This window comes from Coregonus clupeaformis, chromosome 35, assembly GCF_020615455.1.
Source record: "Coregonus clupeaformis isolate EN_2021a chromosome 35, ASM2061545v1, whole genome shotgun sequence".
Lineage (NCBI taxonomy): Eukaryota > Metazoa > Chordata > Actinopteri > Salmoniformes > Salmonidae > Coregonus > Coregonus clupeaformis.
The window spans coordinates 41,691,425-41,706,135 of record NC_059226.1 but is presented as its reverse complement, the minus strand read 5'-3'; the positions used below and the strand labels follow the sequence as shown (position 1 = coordinate 41,706,135).

The 14,711-nt window shown below is 39.9% G+C and overlaps 2 protein-coding genes and 1 non-coding gene across 4 annotated transcripts; all 3 read left to right on the top strand.

The window, feature by feature from the left end:
- Window positions 1-139: 139 nt before the first annotated feature.
- LOC123481283 (mitochondrial pyruvate carrier 2-like) lies at window positions 140-3,831 on the top strand. The gene is made up of 5 exons (XM_045211123.1): window positions 140-400; window positions 1,820-1,860; window positions 2,487-2,571; window positions 2,706-2,817; window positions 3,380-3,831. Exons 1-5 carry the CDS (start codon window positions 301-303, stop codon window positions 3,435-3,437), a joined length of 396 nt encoding a protein of 131 aa, XP_045067058.1. The 5' UTR covers window positions 140-300; the 3' UTR covers window positions 3,438-3,831.
- Window positions 3,832-6,545: 2,714 nt separating this feature from the next.
- Window positions 6,546-8,681, top strand: nabp1b (nucleic acid binding protein 1b). 2 transcript variants are annotated; one of them, XM_041888882.2, is made up of 6 exons: window positions 6,546-7,542; window positions 7,640-7,686; window positions 7,836-7,927; window positions 7,994-8,065; window positions 8,142-8,217; window positions 8,362-8,681. In XM_041888882.2, exons 1-6 carry the CDS (start codon window positions 7,446-7,448, stop codon window positions 8,587-8,589), a joined length of 612 nt encoding a protein of 203 aa, XP_041744816.1. In that variant the 5' UTR covers window positions 6,546-7,445; the 3' UTR covers window positions 8,590-8,681. The 2 variants fall into 2 exon arrangements, with proteins under 2 accessions (XP_041744816.1, XP_041744817.1); XM_041888883.1 differs by lacking the exon at window positions 6,546-7,542 and having other exon boundaries at window positions 7,836-7,880.
- On the top strand, window positions 7,064-7,145 carry trnas-cga. Its single transcript has one exon. It is a non-coding gene; the product is annotated as a tRNA-Ser (tRNA).
- Window positions 8,682-14,711: the final 6,030 nt, after the last annotated feature.

Here is a 14,711-nt window from a genome sequence, read left to right as displayed (position 1 = left end):
AAATGGGGTGGGCTCATAGGGTGGGCTAACTCTCCCTACCAATAGCAGTTTGTTTGGGGCGGGGTTTAGATTTCAGTACCGCCCCCTCTGGTAACACTCCTACATAATAGATAAGACACTATGGGTAGATGAGCCTGCTTTCTGCCAATGGGTTCATACAGGCTATTCTTTGTTCTAGTTAGTATAGCCAATCAATGACAGGGTGTACTAGTTCTCCAATACAGCACATACTATTTCTTTATTTTGAACTGTCGGTACCAAGTTCAACAAAAGTAGGAAATAAAACTCCAGTCTCCAGACATGGCTTTAGCGGGAGTTAGAGCTTCATACCACAGGATTCTTAACCAGATAGAGCTTCTACTACCTGGTAAACTGAGACCTTTCTACAACCATCCAGCAGGTAAGGGAATCATTATTATCAGGCTCACCTCAACATGAGAGATCTGCACCACTTCCACTGTTCTAACTGTCTCACCATCTTACAGTACAGACTGAATACTCACCTCTTATACACATTTTCAATATTTTGAATATTTATCATGGAAATGACGCCTGCTGTCTGTGCCTACTTAATGCATACCTCTGGATAATTCTGGAAAAGAATTCTTCCAATAATTCTGGATAAACTCTACCATTTAAAACAGCAATTTACTTTTTGTGGGGGATGGACACTTTCAAAAAGGAGAAAAACGGACTGCTATCATTTATTGACAAACAACAAGAGCATTAAACATTTGTATCAACAGGAACACAGAAATGGTCATATGAATGAATGCTCTAAACTTAGATTGAGTTGAAACCTATAGTAGCAGTGCATGGACTTTGGATGGGGGACCCTTTGTCAGCACTAGTCAGTCCTAGGCTAGCAAGCCATGTGCAACCTTGACATTGAGGTTATCTTAAATGGGACGAACACAGTTTTATTACAGCAGTGTTGGTATAGCATTGACGTCAATCTGTAGCTGAATTTAACTTAAAGGTGAATAAGGACAAACAGTGTTGATCCTGCTGATCTGAATGCTGATGAGGGAGGGGCTCTTCTCTCAGCCCTGGGGAGTTAGGGCTGAACTATAGAAGAGTGTTAATGTGCCTTGAAGGGGGTAGACAGAAGGTTGTTCCAAGCAGTGGTTCTCAATTCCTGGTTCATGGGATATTGTTAATTAATATCAAAATAGTTTGGGAGTATAATGATGCAGAGGAAAGTCGATATGAGATAAAAATCAGAACAAAGATTAAAAGGAAATCAGTTAAGTAAAACCATGTTATTATAGTTTATAAAACAACAAGTCTAGCTATCAAATAGACGAGAGAAGGGAAGACTATGAATGGACAAAAGGTGTGAAGCTAAATGACGTCCAACCACCATGTTTTAGCCCTTGGCAAGATGAGGGCAGGAGAAAACCTTAGGAAGATACTGATACCAGTCACTTTCACTTTCGCTTTCACTTTATCTCTTTTATTTGAGCTGTATCTTTATATTTCACTCCTCAGCAACAAATCAAATGATTTCACAGTTTAATGCTGCACAACGTTTATCTGTTTATGGAACGTCTTCAGGCCTAACTGCTTCGGTATATCCCACTGGGCACAGACGTCAATTCAACATCTATTCCAAATTGGTTCCACTTAATTTCATTGAAATGATGTGGAAACAACGTTGATTCAAACAGTGTGTGCCCAGTGTGATCTCTCTGTTGCGGTATACACCAATTGTTTATACAAAACTAACTCTCACGTGAATCATTGTAACCTTGTGTAATTGTACTCAACTTTCCTTTCTAACCTTTCCAAATAAACACTGTTATGTTTCCCTTTGTAGGTCCAAAGACAGTTTTCTTCTGGGCACCAGTGTGTAAATGGGTAAGAGTTGATATAGTTAGCTAAAAGTATGCATAGTTGTGTGACTCTCTCTCTCTCTCTCTCTCTCTCTCTCTCTCTCTCTCTCTCTCTCTCTCTCTCTCTCTCTCTCTCTCTCTCTCTCTCTCTCTCTCTCTCTCTCTCTCTCTCTCTCTCTCTCTCTCCCTCCCTCTCTCTCTCTCCCTCTGTCTAATCTTAATATTCCATACAGTTAATGTTTCACTCTCCGACCCTCCAAATGATGTGTTACACATTTAAACAGTGTCTCCTATGCTGGGCATTATATAATAGCCCTATGATGTAGTACAAAAAAATGCATGGTTGTGTGATCCCCCCTGTCGTTCTCTCTCTCTCTCGCTCTCTCTCTCGCTCTCTCTCTCTCTCTCTCTCTCTCTCTCTCTCTCTCTCTCTCTCTCTCTCTCTCTCTCTCTCTCTCTCTCTCTCTCTCTCTCTCTCTCTCTCTCTCTCTCTCTCTCTCTCTCTCTCTCTCTCTCTCTCTCTCTCTCTCTCTCTCTCTCTCTATCTCTCTCTCTCTATCTTTATCTCTCTCTCTCTTTCCCTCTCTCTCTGTATGTCTCTCTCTCTCTCTATCTGTATCTCTCTCTCTACCTCTACCTCTAACTCTACAGGGCCTGGTTATGGCTGGCATGGCTGATATGACACGGCCAGCTGATAAACTGAGTGTCTCTCAGTCTGGAGTACTCATGGTCACAGGTAATGGACATTTTGGGAAAGTGGGGAAAGACAATATTTGACATTTACATCCATTATACAATAGTAACAAATTCCAACTTTACCTGTCTCTTTACCTGTCTCTTTACCTGTCTTGTCACCCCTCTATTTTCCAGGTGTCATTTGGTCCCGATATTCCCTTGTCATCATTCCGAAGAACTGGGGTCTTTTTTTTGTCAACGGTTTTCTTGGATTGGCAGGAGCCAACCAATTTGTTAGAATCTGGATGTGAGTGGGACAGACTCCATAGTTAGATACAGAACAATGCAAACTGACATGCATGGCAGTGGGTCCCTATTCAATCAAACCCTATAAGGAGACAAGTAGGGACATAGACACAGAAATCTGATGGAGTGTATGTCAATCAATGCCATTGTCTGACAATAACATTGTTAATAAATATACAGTACTGCATTGGAGGTTCAAACTGTGTTTGGTCACAAACAGAAGTATTTATGACAGTCCATTGTCCTTGGACATGGTGTCTATACCAGTTTGAAACTTTTTACAGACAAGTTGGCATTTTGAGTTGTATTTTGCAAGATCACTTAAGTTCATATAAAAAAAATACGTTACTCTATAATCATGGTCATTTTCTTTCATTTGGTTACACTTTAAAAACAGAGATATGGATAAATTGATAAAGTCTGCCAGGGTCCTTTTCTGAATGTAAAGGATAGCATGCCTGCCAACTTGTCTTTGCACTCTGAGACCTATGATTATAGTCTGTTTGAACCTTTGTTTTGTTTTGTTAAGGTCGGAGGTCAACCCTGTCCCTCTGTGTTTCTAGGTACCAACAGGAAGTAAAGAAGCAACAGGACGAGAAGGCCCAGATCCCCATCATATAATCCACACACACACACACACACAATATCGGGTTTTGGCTTGAACTCTCAATATTTTTAATAGATTTGTGCCCCTTAAATATTTACTCAATATTATGTGCAATTTTAATACAGTTGTTTGTAGGATTACGTAATTGTTGTAATTTAAATAAATGAATGTATTTATGAAAGTTGTATCTGTAACATAGCTAAAATCGTTATTTATTTTCTGTAGTAGAAATGTTACAACCTTGTAGGCCAACAGGCCAGATTAATTAAAGATTCAGCTGTTTTGATATAAAGATTCAGCTGTTTTGATATAAAGATTCAGCTGTTTTGATATAAAGATTCAGCTGTTTAGATATAAAGATTCAGATGTTTTGATATAAAGATTCAGCTGTTTTGATATAAAGATTAAGCTGTTTTGATATAAAGATTCAGCTGTTTTGATATAAAGATTCAGCTGTTTTGATATAAAGATTCAGCTGTTTTGATATAAAGATTCAGCTGTTTTGATATAAAGATTCAGCTGTTTAGATATAAAGATTCAGCTGTTTAGATACAGCTGTGTTGATATAAAGATTCAACTGTTTTGATATAAAGATTCAGATGTTTTGATATAAAGATTCAGCTGTTTTGATATAAAGATTCAGCTGTTTTGATATAAAGATTCAGCTGTTTTGATATAAAGATTCAGCTGTTTTGATATAAAGATTCAGCTGTTTTGATATAAAGATTCAGCTGTTTAGATATAAAGATTCAGCTGTGTTGATATAAAGATTCAGCTGTTTTGATATAAAGATTCAGATGTTTTGATATAAAGATTCAGCTGTTTTGATATAAAGATTCAGCTGTTTTGATATAAAGATTCAGCTGTTTAGATATAAAGATTCAGCTGTTTAGATATAAAGATTCAGCTGTTTTGATATAAAGATTCAGCTGTTTAGATATAAAGATTCAGCTGTTTAGATATAAAGATTCAGCTGTTTAGATATAAAGATTCAGCTGTTTTGATATAAAGATTCAGCTGTTTTGATATAAAGATTCAGCTGTTAGATATAAAGATTCAGCTGTTTTGATATAAAGATTCAGCTGTTTAGATATAAAGATTCAGATGTTTTGATATAAAGATTCAGCTGTTTAGATATAAAGATTCAGATGTTTTGATATAAAGATTCAGCTGTTTTGATATAAAGATTCAGCTGTTTTGATATAAAGATTCAGCTGTTTTGATATAAAGATTCAGCTGTTTTGATATAAAGATTCAGCTGTTTTGATATAAAGATTCAGCTGTTTTGATATAAAGATTCAGCTGTTTAGATATAAAGATTCAGCTGTGTTGATATAAAGATTCAGCTGTTTTGATATAAAGATTCAGATGTTTTGATATAAAGATTCAGCTGTTTTGATATAAAGATTCAGCTGTTTTGATATAAAGATTCAGCTGTTTTGATATAAAGATTCAGCTGTTTTGATATAAAGATTCAGCTGTTTAGATATAAAGATTCAGCTGTGTTGATATAAAGATTCAGCTGTTTTGATATAAAGATTCAGATGTTTTGATATAAAGATTCAGCTGTTTTGATATAAAGATTCAGCTGTTTAGATATAAAGATTCAGATGTTTTGATATAAAGATTCAGCTGTTTTGATATAAAGATTCAGCTGTTTTGATATAAAGATTCAGCTGTTTTGATATAAAGATTCAGCTGTTTTGATATAAAGATTCAGCTGTTTTGATATAAAGATTCAGCTGTTTTGATATAAAGATTCAGCTGTTTAGATATAAAGATTCAGATGTTTTGATATAAAGATTCAGCTGTTTTGATATAAAGATTCAGCTGTTTTGATATAAAGATTCAGCTGTTTTGATATAAAGATTCAGCTGTTTTGATATAAAGATTCAGCTGTTTTGATATAAAGATTCAGCTGTTTTGATATAAAGATTCAGCTGTTTAGATATAAAGATTCAGCTGTGTTGATATAAAGATTCAGCTGTTTTGATATAAAGATTCAGCTGTTTTGATATAAAGATTCAGCTGTTTTGATATAAAGATTCAGCTGTTTTGATATAAAGATTCAGCTGTTTTGATATAAAGATTCAGCTGTTTTGATATAAAGATTCAGCTGTTTTGATATAAAGATTCAGCTGTTTAGATATAAAGATTCAGCTGTGTTGATATAAAGATTCAGCTGTTTTGATATAAAGATTCAGATGTTTTGATATAAAGATTCAGCTGTTTTGATATAAAGATTCAGCTGTTTAGATATAAAGATTCAGCTGTTTAGATATAAAGATTCAGCTGTTTTGATATAAAGATTCAGCTGTTTAGATATAAAGATTCAGCTGTTTAGATATAAAGATTCAGCTGTTTAGATATAAAGATTCAGCTGTTTTGATATAAAGATTCAGCTGTTTTGATATAAAGATTCAGCTGTTAGATATAAAGATTCAGCTGTTTTGATATAAAGATTCAGCTGTTTTGATATAAAGATTCAGCTGTTTAGATATAAAGATTCAGCTGTTTTGATATAAAGATTCAGCTGTTTTGATATAAAGATTCAGCTGTTTAGATATAAAGATTCAGCTGTTTAGATATAAAGATTCAGCTGTTTTGATATAAAGATTCAGCTGTTTTGATATAAAGATTCAGCTGTTTTGATATAAAGATTCAGCTGTTTAGATATAAAGATTCAGCTGTTTAGATATAAAGATTCAGCTGTTTAGATATAAAGATTCAGCTGTTTTGATATAAAGATTCAGCTGTTTTGATATAAAGATTCAGCTGTTTTGATATAAAGATTCAGCTGTTTTGATATAAAGATTCAGCTGTTTAGATATAAAGATTCAGCTGTTAGATATAAAGATTCAGCTGTTTTGATATAAAGATTCAGCTGTTTTGATATAAAGATTCAGCTGTTTAGATATAAAGATTCAGCTGTTTTGATATAAAGATTCAGCTGTTTTGATATAAAGATTCAGCTGTTTAGATATAAAGATTCAGCTGTTTAGATATAAAGATTCAGCTGTTTTGATATAAAGATTCAGCTGTTTTGATATAAAGATTCAGCTGTTTTGATATAAAGATTCAGCTGTTTAGATATAAAGATTCAGCTGTTTAGATATAAAGATTCAGCTGTTTAGATATAAAGATTCAGCTGTTTTGATATAAAGATTCAGCTGTTTTGATATAAAGATTCAGCTGTTTTGATATAAAGATTAACTTTTCATTGTTTTTGTTGTTCTTCCTTTACATTTTATTTACATGTATGTCATATTTTACAATATACATTACATTACATTATAAACCTTTTGAACATAGATAGCTATAGAACCCTGATATGGTCTATGATTTTGTTTTTAATTAATGTGCATTTTTGTGTGGCCCTGGCCTCACCCATCTCGTCGGCAGTGCATAGGCGCCACCCTGTGGCAATTTGGCAAACTAGTACAGGAAAAGGGAAAATTACTTACCTTCAGTTTATTTACAGTACATAGCTACAAAGAAAAGCAAGGATGCAGTATGAAACCAGCGCTCTCTTACAATACCGCTTATCTAACGTAACTAGTTTCTTAATAAAATATCTAACCAAATATTCCAATATCGTGAGAAGGTTTCTATAGCAATGTTGTCGCTCAGAACATGCACAGTCACGGTGGCCGAGAGGTTAAGGCGTTGGACTCGAAATCCAATGGGGTTTCCCCGCACAGGTTCGAATCCTGTTCGTGACGATTGTTCGCTTTTAGTGTTTGCAGTTGCATTGAAGAAAACATACGGCAAGTACATCGACAAAAGCAATTTGTTCTTTAATAATCAATTTGTTCTTTAATAGGCTTCCGAAATAACTATATGGAGACTTTCTTCTTTATTACGGGGGAATTATCTCTGAACGTAACACGCCCCCTTGAAAAGCATGTGTTTTTATCGTCTCCCTAATTTTGACAGCTGGAAATTAATTAGATTCTGATTTGAACGATGTACACGATCACTATACTAGTCTCTCTTGTCTCGCTTCAGTGACTTTATCAAATATGTCCGCCATTGTGCCAAACGATGGTCAATTCTTGATAAAAGACATAAAGTCGGGGTTGAAAAATGTAAATGTAATCTTTATCGTGTTGGAAATGGGTGAGTGGTGAATGACAGTTCCATTTTTCTGTGTTTCATATGGTGATTAATGAATGAATGCACATTTTGTTCACTCTCTCCTTCCCTCTACCCGAAGGAAGGGTGACTAAAACAAAGGATGGGCATGAGGTTCGCTCCTGCAAGGTGGGGTTAATGTCCTCATGATTTTCTCCCTATCCTCCATCTTTCTTCAGTCTCATCCTCCCCCTTTCCACTCTCTCCTTAATGCAGACCTTCTCGACCTCTCTCCTGTAAAGTGGGATAATTGCTCCCTCCCCCCTCTCTCCTGTCAGGTGGCTGATAAGAGTGGGTGCATCACCCTGTCTGTATGGGACGAGGTGGGTGGACTCATCCAGCCAGGAGACATCCTCCGCCTCACACGAGGGTATGTTTATCTATCTATCTATCTATCTATCTACACAGTCATTTATTTTGTTCTCTCTCTCGTCAGCTATGCGTCCCTGTGGAAGGGCTGTCTGACTCTCTACACAGGCAGAGGAGGAGACCTGCAGAAGATAGGAGAGTAAGACACAAACGGTTGGCTTGTATGTTAATGTGTTCTAGATTTAGGTAAGGTATTGATCTGTGTTGTACTGTAGGTTTTGCATGGTCTTCTCTGAGGTCCCAAACTTTAGTGAACCAAACCCAGAGGTACTGGCCCAGACCAACAGGCCGGTGAGTACACACACACCGGAATGATCTATCAATTTTGTTATTATACATGTTATTTTCTAAATCTCCTCTCCTCCTTTTTTCTCTATTCATCTCATCCCCCTCTCCTATCCTTTCCGTTCCTCTCCTCTCCTTCCCTCTCTCCAGTCTAAAGTTGAGTCCCAGAACAGTTCTTCTGTCAGTCAAAGCTCCACCCCCTCAGTCCCCACCCTCACATACTCTTCCTATGGATGCTCTCCGCTCTCCCGGAATCCAACCTATGGGAGCGCAGGACGGCAGACTGGGCGTGGCACCGGAGGTCCTGGCACCGCCCCCAAGCCCACAGTATCTATGGGCAACGGCAGGGACCCACGGCGAGGGCTAAAGAGGAAATGACACTTGTCGGATTCCAAATCAACCCCTATTTTACGTCTGACTTGGGCCTTGTTGTATTGTTTTTATTTTGCAAATTAAATCATTTTTGTTAACATGGCCTAGGTCATAATTTTCAAAGGAAGATAACATGTTACATATTTGGTTCAAATAAATTAAATAAATCAGAACTAAATGATTTTGGGGGTTTGAAGTAATGTTCAAAAACTACCCTGGCTAATCAACTCTCTCCAACTATTTCAACACGGTCCATACCGGCTCCCCTTTCATTTGGAGTAGGTAGAAGTTGTTTCTTGGAAAGAGGCAAAAAAGAGTGACACCAGGTTAGAGGACTTTCTCTTTCCTTTTTCTGGAACACCTCAGATGCTAGAGGATGCATGTGACCAAGTGTCCTTTCATATGAATTACACACAGAGAAACAACACCCTACCACGTGGATCTGAGAGAGATAGAGGGGCGAGTTCTCAGATGAATCTACTCCCAAAGCACACTAAGACCCAGTCCTGATGGGAAAAGGCCATGCATCCACCAGACCTTCCTGAATAAAGTCTACTTAAAGACAGTAAACCATTAAAAACAGTAAGAAACACATCTCCTATCACAGAACTCATTGACTAACTGTGACTCCTGTCCTTTTTCCTTCACGTACACTGAGTGTACTAAACATTAAGAACACCTTCCTAATATTGAGTTGCAGGCCCCCTTTTGCCCCCAGAACAGATTCAATTCGGCGGGGCATGGACTCTACAAGGTGTCGAAAGCGTTCCACAGGAATGCTGGCCCATGTTGACTCCAAGGCTTCCCACAGTTGTGTCAAGTTTGCTGGATGTCATTGGGGTGGTAGACCAATCTTGATACACACGGGAAACAGTTGAGCGTGAAAAACCCAGCAGCGTTGCAGTTCTTGACACAAACCGGTGCGCCTGGCACCTACTACTATACCCCGTTTAAAGGCTCTCAAATGTTTTGTCTTGCCCATTCACCCTCTGAATTGCACACATACAACTGTAAGTGCTGTTATTGTGAATTGTAAACATCTAGGAGCAACAACGGCTCAGCCGCGAAGTGGTAGGCCACACAAGCTCACAAAACGGGACCGGCGAGTGCTGAAGCACGTAACGCGTAAAAAATGAACGATAGCCAGTCAGCCTGAGTATTTGTATGCCGAGCCTTTCACCAAATGGTGTTCCTGACATAGAGTAACTCTGCCAGATCATGGTCGAACCAGAGGCGGAACCTGTTTTTAATTTGAATTTTCTTTATGGGGGCGTGCTTGTTAACAATACTACTGAAAATATCAATAAAATAAGGTCCAAGCATCTTCGACAGAGGGGATCAAGCTGATGCTATACCAATAGACAGAGGCCAGGTCATGAAGGAAGGCTTGCCCATTAAAGTTTTTCATCAACCGTCTGACAAATCAGGACAGGTCGTTTAACTGAGCAGCCATTACGAACACAGGCCGTAAAACAGTGATCACTAAGGTCATTACAGAAAACAACAGAATGATACCTATCAGGATTATTTGAGGATAACATCAAGGAGAGTAGCATTTTCTTGGTGTTTGGGATCATACCTTCTGGGATTGGCAATGATCTGAGAGAGATTTAGGGAGTCCCATTGTTTTAAGACTTGGTCAGGTGGTTTAAGCATGTCCCAATTTTAGGTCACCTAGCAGGACAAATTCAGACTTAGTGTAAGGGGCCAGGAGAAAACTGATGGTGGACGATAACAGTCAACAAAGAGCTATTTGAAAGCTTGATGCTGAAAACCAGCAAATTAAATTGTTTGGGGACAAACTTGGTGTAGTCAACTGAGAACTGAAGGTGTTCCTTGGTGAAGATTGCCACTACACCACCTTTGGAGGATCTGTCTTGCTTAAAAAGATTATAACCAGAAAGGTTAACATCAGTGTTCAGAACACTCATTCTTAACCATGTTTCAGTAATGACTAACACATCTGGATTGGAGCTGTGAACCCACACATTTTAGGTAATAAGCTTCTAGTGTTAACATGCAGAAAACCCAGGCTTTCACGAGAGCAGAAATCATTGAAGCAGAAATCAGAGCATTAGTCAGAATTGGTGCTAGCAACAGTAGACAGGCCAGGGTGTACAATAACATTTCCAGATATTATCAGCAGCAATACAATCAGGGCACAGCAGAGGACAGGGAGGACTTTGCACTGTTGAATTTCTTATGATATTTTCATGTGCATCAGATGGCAACAAGATCATATTGTACAGGAATTTCATCAGGTAACATGAATACAAGGCCGGCAAGAGAGGATTAGAATAGGATGGGAGGCCAGGAGTCCATGTAACCAATAGAGAGTCAGAGTTGCGAGCGTGGGAACAAACATTGTCTGGCCCAGGTCGGGTAAACAAGCAAGTTCATAGTCAACAAAGCGCACAGGAGTCATGGAAAGAAAAGCACAAGAAACAAGCCAAACGGGTTGGGGCTGGCCAGCGGATGTTCAAAGAGTCACTCCTCCCAACATAATAAAGTGAGAGAGTGGCTCTCTATGAGACCAGTAGGCTATAAAAGTCAGAGATAAAATAAATAAATAGTAGACCTATGCTAGTTCATTAAAAGTGTTTGAGTTAAAGCTCACATAATAAGATTCACAAGTTAACTAGCCTTCATATAAATTCAGATCAGTTCAAAGTCTGCGGTGTGTGTGTGCTGGAGGTAAGCGAACGCTCAGGGGAGAGAGGGGGGAGTGAGGTAACACAAGCAATGAAGGCCTGACGAAGGCTACTGCTGTCAAACAATTTAATTGTGGCACAGGAATAAAGCACTTAGGAGCAGCATTTACAGTGTGCAGGATTTCCTTTCTTTGTATTCAGAGTACTGATACGTCCCAGCTAGTCTGCTATTGACTTCATGTTTATAAGACTGGTCCCCTGCCCAAGACCAAATGGTATGTCCCTCCCAATTCTGCCAAGACTAAAAATGAAACTGAAAGTCTGTCAATGATTTTGTTGGTGGAGGCAGTACCTGTGAAAAATAGCCAGAAGGCTTTTCATTTGGTTAGTTTGCAGAGACTGGATACAAACGGAGCGCCTGAGAGAAGTTTGAGGTGTTAGCTGCTAACGACTGCTTTCCAATCAGCTACAAACAGATATCCTTACTGGTTTGAGAGGCTTTCACGGTTAACAACTGTTCTCAGACCATCCATGCTTGACGAGGGTGTACGCTATGAGGCCCTATCAGTGGCCATGGGAGCCACGGTGAGGCCCTTGTCCGACTTCCAGAGGAACAACCCTGGCAAGACGCCTGATAACCTTTTGACTGTGGAGGGCTTTCTCATCGGTTCTGTCCTGGGCGTCAACTCTCTCCTGCAGTGGCTCAACCCTGTGTCATGGTTGGCATGGGGGGTGTCAAAGCTTTTCTTCAGTGAGGACAAAAGCAAGGCAACTGACACCAAACTCTACGTGGACGAGGCAGAATTCTTTGATAGGGAGTTTGATTATGACTTCACCAATGTTTCCGACTCCGAGTGTTTTGAGAGAGGCGGTGAGGGCTACAAGCGACCGTGTGGATGGAAACGCATCGCGTTGAAGGTTCTGGACAAATACAGCGATAACACGTGGCTCGGTCCAAACGAGTTTCGGACACACTCGGTTAACGGGGAGTGGCCAGTGTCGTATCACGGTACCAGTGAGGACGGGGCTAAAGGCATCATCCAGTCCCACTATAAAGCAGGAGCTAGGCAGCTCTACGGCAGAGGGATCTACTCCACTCCTGACCTCAGCCAGGCCAGCGGCTACGCTAGAGACTTTCTGTCGAAGACAAACGGGAAAACCTACAGGATGGTCCTTCAGAACCGCATCAACCCAGCCAAACGGAAGATCTGTAAGAGAGTTGACTACTGGCTTGTTCCAGTTAATGACGGCACATCTGAGGAAGAAGAGAGGAGGATTGTGGAGCGCTCCATACGCCCCTATGGGATTCTGCTGAAGGAGGTGTGAAGGGAGGTGTGATAAGAGAAGGTGCACCAAAGTCATAGGGAAGGTGTCAATTGCATACTCCTCGCGTCCCCTCGCTTCGTCTCTTTCTCAAAACCCATTGGATGAGAAAGCCAGAGTTCCTTCCCCTCTGACCTTCTCCTCCAATGGGTTTTGAGAAGGAGATGAGAGGATGTGAGGAGCATGCATTTGAGATCTTCCCATATAGAGACTTTAAAGCAGGAAGCCATGTTGCTTCTTTTTCAGAAATGATTGCCTCTGGAAGGAGTTCGATTATATTTCATTAATTAGATTTGAACTGCTAGATATTCCGTCTTCTTTATTCATCTCATAGTTGTGTGTTATTGTTTTAATCGGAGGGTGATAGTAAACTTAGAGTAGCTTTGTATTGTCAAATCCATGTTTTTTCTGTCTAGCTGTATCAATGAAGTGCCTAATGTGAAAATGCCTTTTGTGAATTACATCAATCAATGTTTATTTAAGGTATATGTTTACTATATTTTACTACAATGTATCCACTTTCCTACTGTAAATGGTGTGACATTAATTGTGCACCTTGTTAGGTGTGAGTTCAAATGTATCTTTTGTTCATTTCTGCTTTTTCCTGTTTTTATTTTATGATTTTAAATTAATTATTTTGTTTTACCTTTACAATAAAATCTGGTCCTGCAACATGTTTCACTGCACTTCTGTTTGAACAAAGGAGGGCAGGACAGCACATAGTTTACATTACAACTCAGTTCTCAGGGTACCTCCATTCTTAGCCATGAGGAAGTGGTTTATTTGACTCACACCTGCTGTAACATGACTATTTCAAACTGATGAACAGTTCAATAAACATTTATGCATTTTCCCCTGTATGTAGTACATTTGCATATAGAATAGAATACAAATTATATTGTCCATCCAAGGATGGAACTTTTCCTTTGGCATGACTTTAGAAGAATGAAAAAACCTCCCATTATATACATCATACACATTAACAACACAGTAAACCTGACACCCTGTGCTGTACATAGACACATAGGGAACATGGAAACTCATTCATATGACCTAGTGCACGTGTCAAACTCATTCATATGACCTAGTGCACGTGTTAAACTCATTCATATGACCTAGTGCACGTGTCAAACTCATTCATATGACCTAGTGCAGGTGTCAATCTCATTCCACAGAGGGCTGAGTGTCTATGGTTTTTCGCTCCTCCCTTGTACATGATGAAATAAGGTCACTAATTAGTAAGGAACGCCTCTCACCTGGTTGTCTAGGTCTTAATTGAAAGGAGAAACCAAAAACCAGCAGACACTAGTGTCACACCCTGGCTCTGGGACTCATTATGTTGAGCCAGGGTGTGTTCATTCTATGTTTTCTGTTTCTATGTTGGGTGTTCTAGGTTGTTTATTTCTATGTTTGACTGAGTGACTCCCAATCAGAGGCAACGAGTGTCAGCTGTGTGCTGGTTGTCTCTGATTGGGAGCCATATTTAACTGTCTGTGTTTCACTTTGTGTTTGTGGGTTTTTGTTCCGTGTTCGGTCATTGTCACTGAGGACTTCACGAGTCGTTTATTGTTTTGTTATTTCGTGTGTATGCTTTAATTAAATAAAGCAAGTATGTTCGCTACTAACGCTGCGCTTTGGTCCACTCCTTCATACGACGTTCGTGACAGAAAAACCCACCATAAAAGGACCAAGCAGCGTGTCCAGGAGCAGGCAGACTGGACATGGGAGGAAGCGCCAGGAAAGGAGATGGAGAGGCTGGCGATGGCCCAGGTGGGCAAATCGTGGTCCTGGGAGGACATGCTCGGGGGCAAGGGACCTTGGGGTAGGATTAAGGCCCTGGCGAGAGAGGAGCAGCGGCGTCAGCAGTGCCATCGTCGGAAGGACAAGAGGCACCCCCAATAATTTTTTAGGGGGGGGCACACGGCATGGGCGACTGGGCAGCAGGAGGCTGCCACAGGGCGAAATAGGAGACGAGGAGAGAAGGCCACCGGGTTACGGGAGCCATTGGCGAGAGGAGGGAAGGAAGTTGTAGAGGCACGGCGAGAGGTACTGAGGTGTATTGCCAGTCCGGTCCGGCCTGTTCCTGCTCCACGCACCAAGCCTACGGTGTGCGTCGCCAGCCCGACCCGGCCTGTTCCTGCCACTCGCACCAAA

Coding starts and splice junctions, on each gene's coding strand:
- LOC123481283 (XM_045211123.1), top strand. CDS start 301: ATGGCTTTAGCGGGAGTTAGAGCTTCATACCACAGGATTCTTAACCAG. Junction 1,861..2,486: donor GGGCACCAGTGTGTAAATGG/GTAAGAGTTGAT, acceptor CTAACTCTACAG/GGCCTGGTTATGGCTGGCAT. Junction 2,818..3,379: donor CAATTTGTTAGAATCTGGAT/GTGAGTGGGACA, acceptor CTGTGTTTCTAG/GTACCAACAGGAAGTAAAGA.
- nabp1b (XM_041888882.2), top strand. CDS start 7,446: ATGTCCGCCATTGTGCCAAACGATGGTCAATTCTTGATAAAAGACATA. Junction 7,543..7,639: donor CTTTATCGTGTTGGAAATGG/GTGAGTGGTGAA, acceptor CTCTACCCGAAG/GAAGGGTGACTAAAACAAAG. Junction 8,218..8,361: donor TGGCCCAGACCAACAGGCCG/GTGAGTACACAC, acceptor CCCTCTCTCCAG/TCTAAAGTTGAGTCCCAGAA.